Genomic DNA, 11880 nt, shown 5'->3' on the forward strand with positions numbered 1-11880 from the left:
CAGGATGGGCGTGCATATGCGCATACACACAGTCCAACAACCCAAATTCCTGAAACTATTGCCAGTGTCCCTAAGGGGAAGGGGAATCACCCCAAAATGAAAACCGCTTTTCTATATTGAAGTCTTTGGGGGCCCAGGACCAACGTTCCCACCGTTTGTTTATTGTTACATTTACTCACATAAGAAATCTTGAGTCCTAGATTTGGGCCAGGTGCTGTACTCAAAGCCAGGGACACAGAACATAAAAGTTCTAAAAGAAAAAAAAAAAAAATTCTTTTTTAAGGGGAACATGGGTGGCTCAGTCAGTTAAGCATCTGCCTTCGGCCCAGATCATGATCCCAGAGTCCTGGGATCGAGCCTCACATGGGGCTCCCTGCTCATTGGGGAGCCTGCTTCTCCCTCTCCCTCTGCTACTCCCCATTTGTGCTTGTGTGTGCTTGCCCTCTGTCAAATAAATAAATTTTAAAAATATAAATAAAGTTTCAGGCCCTATCCTCATGAAGCCACAGCTGGCAAAGGGCCTACAAGGTGCTCAATAATACTGGCTGAATGACTGAATTTGTTTGGCGCGTGTGTGTATGTGTGTGTGTGTGTGTATAGTAATATTTCCCTCAAAACACGGAAAATAAAACCCAGCGGCTAAAATTCTTCTCCTCAGGGCCATAGCATTTCATAACCGGCGGGGGGGGGGGGGGGGGGGGGCGCGTCCATTTGTATAGAACACAACATGTAAGTGTCGCTCCCCGGAAGTAGGCAACTGGTACCACTTGTCTATTTGTATCTCCAAGAGAGCTATGCATAAATAAAGGAGCATCTCAACCAAGGAAATTAAAACTAGGTGGGATTGATCCCCAACACACAGAGCCCACAAAGGCCAAGGCCAGAGCTAGCTACACCAGAGGCCATAGATAGAGCTGGGAACCTTCCACCAAAAAACACAAAGACAAGAACGCCTGAGCTTCCAGAGTATTCTTTCCTCTGCCCAGGAGACCCCATTCAAGATTCTGGCAAGCTCAAAGATCAAATGGTGAGCTAAACAGTCCCCAGCTCTCACAGAGACACTGGGTGCCCCAAAATGCAGAGAAATCCTCACCACCAGGACAACGCAAGGGTGTTTACCAGAAGCACAGGCTGTGTACAGAAGGGAGGCCAAGTAAAGTTCCAAGAACAAATCAGGGCACACAAGTGCTTGGCCCAGATCTGCCTAACAAGTCACTTTAACCTCTCTGGGACTCCATTGCCTTTTGTATTAAATGAGAACAACACATCTTTAAGTTCCCTTCCAGCTCTAAACATTCCTGGTTTCCCCCAAAACTGGTACAGACCCATAGAATCTTCCTCTCCAAATAGAACAGGTCAGGGCTCTTCCTTCCTTCCCACCTAAACCTTTTATGACAGAAATGGAAATAAAGCCATTTCCATTTCCTTTAAGCTTCTTTTTTTTTTAATTTTAAAGATTTTATCTATTTATTTGACAGAGAAAGAGAGAACACAAGCTGGGGGAGGGGCAGAGGAAGAGGGAGAAGCAGACTCCCCACTGAGCAGGGAGCCCAATGAGGGGCTCCATCTCAGGACCCTGGGTTCACGACCTGAGCCAAAGGCAGACAGATGCTTAAGCAACTGAGCCAGGTCCCCTCCTCTAAGCTTCTGATAGGCACTGGGCAGAATTTACTGCCTAACATACAAGATAAAGGTGCTGTCTCTTGCTATATACCCATTAATCCAGAGAGTAAGAGAGTTCTGGAATGTGCACTCTCTGGAAAGAGGAGGGGGGAAAAAAAAAGGAAGGGCTTACGCTGTAATGATTTCAGGTGCCAATATATAAATGAAAAGTACCATAACGGGGGCACCTGGGTGGCTCAGTCAGTTAAGCACCTGCCTTTGGCTCAGGTCATGATCCCAGGGTCCTGTTGAGCTCCTTGATCGGCTCCTCCCTCTCCCTCTGCCCTTCCCCCGGCTTGTGTTCTCTCTCTGTCAAATAAATAGAATGTTAAAAAAAAGAAAAGAAAAGAAAAGAAAGAAAACAAAACAAAAAAGAAAAGCACTATGACAACATCAGAATGCTTTCAGCTACAGGAAATCACAACTCGTCCAAAATGGCTTCAACCACGTGGACATCTACTGTTTACTTCGTGAGTCCAGGAGAAGTGGTCCTAAGGTCAGTTTAGTAGCTTAATTTTCATAAAGCCACTCACTTGCCTCCTCTTGTGTTTGCTTTTCATTCATAGACTTGTTGCCTCATGGGCACAAGATAGATGCCCTAGCTCAGACTAACATATCCTCTAATTACTTTTCCAAGGATAGAAAACTAAGGAGCTATCAGAGCATTAAGAGAGGGCATTCTCCCCCCCACCCCCGCCCCCGTGCCAGCACTTTTTTCAGTGAGAAAAAGTTCTTCAGAAGTCCTAACATAGATTTCCACTAAATCTCTTTAGCCAGAATGAAGTCATATGCTCACTGCAAGAGGCAAGAGGGGTTAGGTAAGTGAGAGTCTGGCTTTGAAAAAAAATGTTTGTGGGAAGCTGGTAAGGGAATACTGGGATAAGAATGATAGTCAAGTAGTTAACAAAGTGCCGCATACAACTATATCCGGGAGTGTGCTGGTAAGTGTTTAACGACTACCTTTAAAAAAAAAAAAACAACAACCTAATTTGTAGCATTTGCCCATTTTGTCATTGTAAATATGCTAGACTTCAAGATACCAAAATGATATGAACCAGTGGACAAAATTCTCGAAATCTGAATAATCAGTTGGTACAAACCTGCCGTAGCACACCAGTGAATTTACACCTCACGTCTGGTAACAATTTACGTTTACGATGCTCCTTTACACTCAAAGCAATCTAGATGATTAGGGATCCTTCCCAACTCATAGGTGAGGAAAAGGACACAGCAGCCCAAATCACACAGTGCAAGTGGCAGAGCTGGAAGGCTCACATAACAGCCCTAACCCCAACCTCACCACACTTCCCGCAGCATCAGGTGCATACGTGTCTATCCCCACACTCTACCAGACCCCTCTGTCTACTCATCAGCTAAAGGGGTTCTAGCTTAGTTTGGAACGAACAACAAAGACCCATTCCTGCACACTCAACCAAAATTACCTAATAATTATTCCTTAAATCATTTCCTCCATAACAAGAGTAGTGCACAAGTATTTTTACAGCTTGAAATAAAGATTAGTACAAAAGGAAAGCAATCAGCCCTAATCCCATCCTTTAAAGATAACAATGGTTTGCATGTGGTTGATAAGCCCTCCAGATTATGTAGACATATATATATATATATATTCAGGTAAAAATCATGCTCTTTTGTAATATAATGATATTTTCATTATGTAGATTTCCCTAAACAGAGAAATCGAAATCCAGAGGACAGTTAATGAACTTTCTTGTCACCATCACCAGCTTCAGACATTATCTGAAGACAATTAAAAGTGTTTCCATGTTCCCTTCTCTGCAAGGAATGTGTAGGAGGTAGACACCTCCCTCTACATTGCCCTTAGACTTCTTCCCTCCACGTCGCTTGCCCCACTCAGACTGAGGTCAGCTCTTCCCCAGGCTAAGTCCGCCTGCTCCTTTCACTCTGCTCAGAGCACACTGCTGAAGAGAACTTTTAATCGTGTTCATTCTTAGGGACCCCTCCAACTTCTCTACTCCCTGCCTAGCCAGTCAAGAAGCCTCAAAAGTGGGGTTCAGAACTTCAGTAAAGGACAACTTTAGAATACACCGCAATTCTCGGAGTTTCACTTGCACTTACTCCACCCTACTTCCACTTCATTCTCACATGTATGTGCACACACCCGCAAGGGGCACGGGCTGAACTAACATCCTAGGATTCTGTTCACCCTCTCCTACCTAGTGCTCACCCAACACAGTTTGCCTTCCAGACTTCACTCTGTGGTCCTCTAACTTCCTAAAGGATCACATTTCATCATCACAGTTGCCAGCCTAAGTGAAAAACCCAACAGGCTAACGGACAGCGGCTGTACCCGAAATTAATGGCTTTACATGAGTCCCCAAAGAGCCCAGTTGAGAGCCCAGGCCCACAGTCAAACAGAAAACCCCACTGCCCTGAACAAGTCCAAAAACATCCTCACGGGACAAAGCAAGAACTGCTCCCCAAAGCCCCATTTTAGCCAAGTGCACACAGAAGGGATATGTGGATATTTCAAGGGCAAGGCAAGGCATTCTACTCTGCTATAAACCATGAACAGCTGATAGAAAACAAGCCTATTCTGGGAACCATGGTTATTAGAACAGAACTTCATGGGGAAAAGTAGCTAAATTCATTTGCACTATTTTGTACCAAAAGGTACTAATACTTCAGATGGTATATTTGTCTAAAAATTTTAATACATCAAATAGTGGGAAGCAGGTAGCAAATAAGGGGGAGTCTGGTTTACATTTTCTAAAGATAAAGACAAACCGAAGCCATTTTTCTCAAACTTCATATATTTAGGAATCACCTGAAAAGCTTGTTTAAAACGCAAATTACTCAGCCTCCTTCCCAGAAATTTTGACTCAGCAAGTCTGAGGTGGGCCAGTATATGTGCAGGTTTAACAAGCATCTTTGACGATTCTGCTGCAGGTGTTAGCAGATGCTGAGAAATGACAGCCACTTGGGTTTCTACTCATTGGCCACAAAGTTTGGGTAGCAACACTTCTGTGAGCAGCAGGAAGAAGCAGGGCCTCTGACCCAGTGTTTCCTACACTGATTCTGGCCTAAGAGTCTCATGAGACAAAAGTTAAACATACAGATGTTCCTCCCAGAACACTGGTATTCAAGGAGGTCTACGATAGGCCCAGGAGCCACCCAATTAATCTCAGGAGGAAGCTTTTTCCCTTTCTCTTATGGTCCCCCAGGCAACTGGTCAACCCGTCCTCTCTTCCCAGGCAACTTTATCAACACCCTCCCTCTCAAAGATTATAAAGAAACAAATTTTCACCTCCCCTCACCCCACCTCCCCAGCTGTCTCTAAAATAACTGTTTACTGTGTTTTAAGAGTTTTACATGCTAACAAGAAAATTAACAGGAGTTGCCAAAATAAAACAAGCACTGGGGCAGTTAAATGTTATAAATATGACTGCTCATTAAGAGTTCTACATTTTATTAATTTCTACAAGAACTATTTAGTGAGCACCTAGTCTAATCCCAGGCACTAGGCAGCTCAAAAACTGTGACCACCACAGACAAGCCCCTGCTCTCATGCAGTTTACATTCTAGTGTGGAAAACCATGGGGAAAATCAGCAACCATATTTCAGTGACCAGCACTGCAAAAACCCATTAACACAAGATAATGAGCTAGCAAGGATGAGGAAGGATGGGTTACAAGGAAGGCTTCCTTGACAGGGAGTCTCTAAGAGCCAAACAACAGGAAACACGACTACAGGGGCAGTCAGAAACAGGAACGTAGACACAAAAGAGCTGAGCCTGTTGGAAAGAGAGAGAAGTGGCCACTGGTCCTACCACACAGCCAAGAAGAGGAATGAGCAAGTCTGAAAGGGATGACTCAAAGCCCAGAGGCCAAATCTCAAAAAGTCTTATGGATATTATAAATACAATGGGAAATCCTGGGACCCTTAGTGCCAGACATGGTTCAAATTTCATTTTATCTCTCCAGCAACCCCATGTGGTAGGAACAAATATGAACCCCATTCCACAAGTGAGATCTGAGTCCAACAGGCAGTAAGTGATGAAGCCAGAACTCAAAGCCAGGCGGTCTGGCTACAGGTGGTGGCTGTGGATGTGAACAAGGGCCAGATGGTAGGGGCGTGAAGGCCTAGGTAAGGAATCAGTTATTCCAAGTGTAATACAAAGCCATTAGAGGGGGACTGAGACTGCCTGACTCATTCCCTTTTATATAAGCTAAGAGAAGGCACAACTGGGAAAAGCCCACCACAGCCTGGCTGAGTTGGCTGCTAAACCAAACTACAGCCATACAGGGATGCCCAGACCTGCCCTACCTGGATCAGGCAGAACTCTCTAGCCTCTGCAGAACTTGATGCCTTTTCTCTAGGTCAGGGTCCTTAAAGTGGAGCCCTGGACCAGCAGCCATCAGATCTAATAAGGCATCTTGTTAGAAATGCAAATTATGGGGCCCTGGCTCATAACTACTAAATCTGAAAAACCATTTGTTTTTAACAAGCTCTACAGGTGATTCAGGTAGGTCAAGTTTGAGAACACCTGTTGTGGGTTATCCACATGCAGACACAACCACCACCACCACTGACCCACCCACCTTCTCCAACCCCCCCCCCACTCCTTCCCCTACCCTCCCCACTTTTTACTGGACTTGTCCTTGGGCAGCCTCTGGGCTGCACACCCAGCCATCCAACCCCTTTACTGGTGGGACTCTCTAGAGCTCTTGATGCCTGGAAATCTCACTATTGGCCCAAACTATTTTTCTCACTAATTTGACTTCCTGAAAATACTTATCATTCAGCTGTTTAGGCCTCTTCTAGCCTAGGGTAAACTCCTCTTCCTTCCTATTTCTAGGGTTTAACTTTCAGCCTTGTCACCTCCAAGGTTGAATGTCAAGGATAATCTCTGCCTTAACCTAGACCTTCCCTAACACCTCTCAGTCACCAGATTTCCTCTTTTTATTCATCCATTCCCACTTTTCTTCATACATTCCAACAAGTATTCATGCCCTCAGCATCCCAGGAACTAACTACACTAGGTGGCAGGTACTTTAGTGATGCCTAGAAACAGTGCTCATCCCCGCTCTCACAAAACTGACCCTTTAGTGGGGGATGGCAGCAAGCAAATAAATACAAAATTACAAATTATATGCTTATACTAGAAAGGCCTCTGAAAAGTCGCTGGGCTGAGACCTGAAGGATGAAGAGACAGGCCTTGACAATATTTGGGTATTGAATCCATGCCAGACTCTAGTCCGTCTAAACGCTTTCCATGCATTACTCATGTAATGTTCCAATAGCTCAGTGGAGCTACAAGAGGGGAGACCGAGGGATGTGGAGAATAAAGAGTATGTAAAGAGGAGAGCCAAGTTTCAAACCCAGGCAGACTGGCTCCAGAGCTACCTTCCTCACCACAAGCTAAGGTGAGAAGAGTGGGTGGAATGGTGGGGGTAGGGCTAGATAGGCACACAAGTGTCCAGGCAGACAGATCAGCATGTATACAAGCCCAGGGGCAGAGAAAAGTCAGCCTGAAGCAGAAAGGAAATCGAGCATACTAGGGAAACTGGGGACCCGTGGATGGATTGGAAATATATGTGGGAACTGGACCAGACAAGATATCCTGAAACATGTATTATGGAGTATAAGGAAGAAGGGGAAATCAAGGGTGACTCTCAGTTTTCTGATTCTGTTTTTAAGGCTTAAGGACAGTCAGAAGACAAAATATTATAACACAATATATTTTTAAAAATAAATAAAGTCCTGTGGAGTGCTGATGCACAGGCAAGCGCTCAAAAGAATATAGTCAATCGATCAGGCAGGTTAAATCTTCCAGCTCACCCCACCCTCCCCTCCTCCTCCATAGGGGATCTTCATTCAAGGGTTCCAGGCTATCTACCAGGAGCTGTTTTCCAGAACGCTACTAGCACTGGTTAACAATAATAAAAGTCACAGCTATAGTAATAAGAATAGCTTCCACCAGGAGGAGGGTTTTTCTCACACAAATGTAATGCATTTCAAACCAGGATTCTCAAAATTTTCTGAATAGAACAATTATACTAATTTACAAATGAGAAGTTATGCAACTTGCCCAAGGCCACACAACTGCAAAGAGGCTGAGCCAGAATCCAAATTCAGGTCTGCCCAATTTCAAAGCCCATACTTCCTCCGTTAAATCAGCATTTCCCATAATGTGGGTGGGACAAAGATCTCTGATGGAACACAACAATGGTTTTAAATGCACAGATAAACTTTCTAAAGTTTTAATAGTTATAGCCTGGTTTTATTACATATAATCCTATGTGCGTGTAATATCAGCTAGATAAAAATTTAATATATACATACACACAATTGGATTCTAACTTTTGCATTACATACGTATATATGACTCCATGACTTCATAGGTATTGCTGCCTAAGAAACAAACTTTCTTAAACGTTAAAGAAAACATTAGAATAAAAATACAGGTGATAACAGGGATAGGGTAGAACTCTTGAGGCAGTACATAAATAACTGAAGCTTGTGAAACACTGCTCACCACACCACCACCCAAGAACAGCCAAGCACCTGTTCCATATTGTACTCAAATTTGGCTACAGTCACACATAACTCTGACTCTGCTCCAGACGGACGAAATACTGGCTGCCTTGGGGGAAAGGGAGTAATAGCAGAACAACACAATTTAGCATAAATCCTTAACACAGTATTGGTCTTGACTTAAATACTGGTTTGGTGGTCCAAATCCTCTGCTTCTTTATCACATACCTTAAGTCGGGTAAAGCTTTCTTGGGCCTCAGTTTCCCTTTGTCAAAAGGAAGTTATACAAAATAGGCTCTAAGGTCACTTCCAGTTTTAGAATTCCACAGAACGTTGCAAAATCCTAAAATCCAAAAGTATTTTTTTCCGATCGGAGAGGCCCCACTCCTGAATGAGTGTTGACCTGAGGAATAAACACTAAATAAGCCCAAATGGCATTCTCGAAGACCGTCCCGTAAGCACAGAGATGCTATTAATTACACTTCCTTCTGGAAAATGCAGCAACACATTAAAAGATGAGAAAGATGAGGCAATCAGTATCCTTGTCCCCATCCCCCCAAACTTTTAAAAATTTCCTGACACTAATTTTTAAGTCACTACCTTTGTTACAGCTGGTCCTTAGCATTTGTTATTTCTAGTCCTTAGCAATTCACTTTAATCTGGGTGGGAGTAGCCCAGGGAGAGATAGGTGGGAAAGAAATCTGCAAGATCTCCTCAATCCATCCTCACGTTAAGCCTCAACTGAGAACCACCTGTAAAACCTTCCCAGCTTCAATCTGGATTACTCCACGGATGCTCAAGCATGTTTATGTGCTTAAGTCTCTAAAAGGAATTGCCACTCCTTAATTTTTAGAAACATTAACAGAAGTTTAACCAGAACAAGCATTCTTCCTCTATTACTGAAACAGATACCTTTATCAAAAGAGAAGTTTTAAGGACCCCTCCTGCCTTCTTTACAAAGCCCTTTCTGTGATGTCGGTGGGCCTCCAAACTTTTAATAGTGTTTTTAGATTCTCAGAAAGAAGTTGTGCAATGCGCTCACTTCGTTTTTTTGCTGAAGAAAACAGAGGATGGGTGGGCTGCAGCTGGCAAACTCAGAAAGCACAGCTGGGTAGCAGGTGATCTTAAAAAAAAAAAAAAAAGGCAAATCCCTGGGCAAATTGTGTAGCCAAGGGTGATCATTATAACTGGAGAGTTGTTACATAATTACTTCTTAACTACTGACAAACACATAAATGGCTATAAAATGCCATGGTTACTCTATACATTGAAGCTAGTGTACCTAAGGCAAGAGTCAAGGTTTCTCCAATTTCATTCAAAGAAATAAGCAATCTCGGGACTTATTTCCCTTCCAAGGTAACCTGTCTGCTTTTACATATACAAAACAGCCTCCAGCAATTAAACCAATCGCCTCTAGGGACGAAAATCAGGCTCCCCTTAATATTGATTTTTTTTTTTTAAAAGAGAAAGGGGGATACAGAAAGAAGTACCTTCAAAGAGCTAAATATTTATCACCTCGATAAAAACGACTTCCACTCCAAACTGGAAAATTTGAACAGAAAAGGTCTCCCCCTCACCCCATCCTCTCGTCCCTGCTCAGCTGGCGCAAAAGGTAAGACCTGTGTCGTCTGCACTGCATTCCAACATTTTTCAAAAAGTTTACGAGGATTTACCGAAGCAGCGGGGAGAAAAATAAAGCAGGCAGAAGCGGGGGAGAGGGAGCAAGAGGATTTCGGCAAAGAAGCACCCGGTGAAGCACCCAGCGGCTCCGTGCAAGGCCCGATAACGGGAAGCGACCCGGCACCCGGATAGCGAGCACCCCAGTGGAGCACAGAGACTGACAGCCGCTGGGCCTCCGCCGCCGGGGGTCCCCTAGCCCCCCAGCCCGGTCACCTCCGCCTGGCCCCCTCCCGAGCCCTCCCCCCGCAGCGTCGGCGATGCCCGCTGGGCCAACTTGGCCCCGGGTCAGCGCTGCGGAGCGCGGCCCCAGTTGCGGAGGAGGCCGCCGGCGCCCTTACCTCCTTCTGCTTGGGGTCCTGCGGGTAGACGTCGGGCGGCCCGAGCCGGGGGCGTTTCAGCGGTCTCTGCTCATAGCTGAGAAGCCCGAAGGCGGCCATGATCTCTCATGTTAACCGGCGAAATGAATGAGAGTTGGAGCTGGAGCAGCCGCCTCTGAGCACCAGGGAGCAGCACTTTGCAGACAGACTCCCTCTCTCCCCCTCCTCGCTCGCTCACTGTGGCGCTGCAGGCAGGAATAAAGCAGGTTGGATGCTGCCGCTGCCCGGCACGCAGACACGCACTGATGGGGGCAGTCTTCGGCGGGCACCCGGCTGCGCTTCAGCCTCGGGACGCGTCGCTCCTGTGGCGGCGGAGGTCCGCCTGGGTCTCCCGCGGAGCCAGCCTCCCGTTCCAACCCCCCCCAACCCTGAACCCAGGGGGAGGAGCAGCTGATGGGAACGTGTGACTTTTTTCACCAATGGACCCAAACCCACCCCAGCCGGACAGGGGGTAGGGGTTGGGGGAGGGGCACGGGGGGGGGAAAAAACTTTTCTTGGCGCCTAGGCGGGTGGCTCAAGTGCTCACCCAAGGTGAGTGGTGGCCCTCCAGCCCCGGGAAGAGACTGTGGAGAAGCCCGCCCCCGCCCCTCTTCCGCGGCAGGGATCCTTCCCGCGCCGCCACGCGCCCCGCAGACCCCGCCACCTGGGCGCGGACCCGGCCGGAGCGGAGGGAGAGAGGCCTGGAGGGGTGGGGGAGGCAGGGATGCGGACGGGGTGAAGCGGCCGGTGCCTCCTAGACGCCTGCCGGGCTCCGGTGGCGCATCCGAGGCTCTGGTCCCCTCGGCGGCTCCGGGCAGGCGCCGAGGCGCGCTGCTGGCGGTCGCGGCGGCTGGAGGGGGCCGTGCTCACGGTGGCGCGGGGCCGATTTAACCCTTTGCTGCCCCTCCAGGGGCTGGGGAAAAGGGGGAGGAGGACTGGCAGTGAGCGCCGACGGGGGCAGCCAGCCCGCGGACGTCTCGGACTCCTCCAGCCCGCCGCCTCCCCGCGGCCGCAGCTCCTCCTCCCACCCCACCCCCCCAACAGTTTACCTGTTGGTCCCCGGCTAGTGGGCAGGGGCCGCCGCCGGCAGCGGCACTCGGGCGGCCACAGCCTCCATGATTCGGGCTGGGATGGGGGGGATTAGATTGGATTTTATTTGTGAGGTAGCAGTCTCGTCCAGGCGAGCTCCAGGGACACCGCGAAGTTTGCCACTGTCTGGGGGCGGCGGGCGACGCCGGCTCGCCGCCGCCGGCGTTCTCGCCCCCACGGCCCGGGAGCGCGAGCTTCCGAGTTGGCGGACGGCGGCGCGGCGGCCGCACTGAGCATGCCCAGCTCGGCGGCCGGACCGCGGAGGAGTTGGCTGCGAGCGCGCTCCGATCCGCCTCTCCGGGTTTTCGCAGCCGCAGAGCGCGCAGCCCGCGGGCCCCGGCGCCGGGGTTGGTCCTGGGGTGAAACGGGGCTAGGGAGGGGGCGCCCGCAGAACCCTCACTCCCGGCCGCGGGCCGCGCTGTCCGCCTCAACCTCTTCTCAGGGTCGTTGTCCCCGCGCCTGGGCCGGAAACCTCACCTGCGCCGGGCGTGTGGCGGGAGGGAGGCGATCCTCCAGGGGAGACCTTGGTCATCCAACCGGCCCGTGCTCCCCGCTCGCTTCGGGGCGTGGGCACAGA

The 11880-nt window shown here is 48.2% G+C and overlaps 1 protein-coding gene across 1 annotated transcript in view; it reads right to left on the reverse strand.

Moving 5' to 3' along the window:
- The window catches only part of MED12L (mediator complex subunit 12L), a 314505-nt gene extending 303006 nt beyond the window's left edge, over positions 1-11499 (reverse strand). Inside the window, exons 1-2 of the mRNA XM_057315807.1 lie at positions 11264-11499; positions 10197-10420 (exon numbers count right to left, since the gene is read on the reverse strand). Coding sequence (XP_057171790.1) covers positions 10197-10295 — 99 coding nt within the window. The 5' untranslated portion in view covers positions 10296-10420; positions 11264-11499. The remainder of the gene's footprint in view (positions 1-10196; positions 10421-11263) is intronic.
- Between the last annotated feature and the right edge of the window lie 381 nt (positions 11500-11880).

This window comes from Ursus arctos, unplaced genomic scaffold (genome assembly GCF_023065955.2).
Source record: "Ursus arctos isolate Adak ecotype North America unplaced genomic scaffold, UrsArc2.0 scaffold_20, whole genome shotgun sequence".
NCBI lineage: Eukaryota > Metazoa > Chordata > Mammalia > Carnivora > Ursidae > Ursus > Ursus arctos.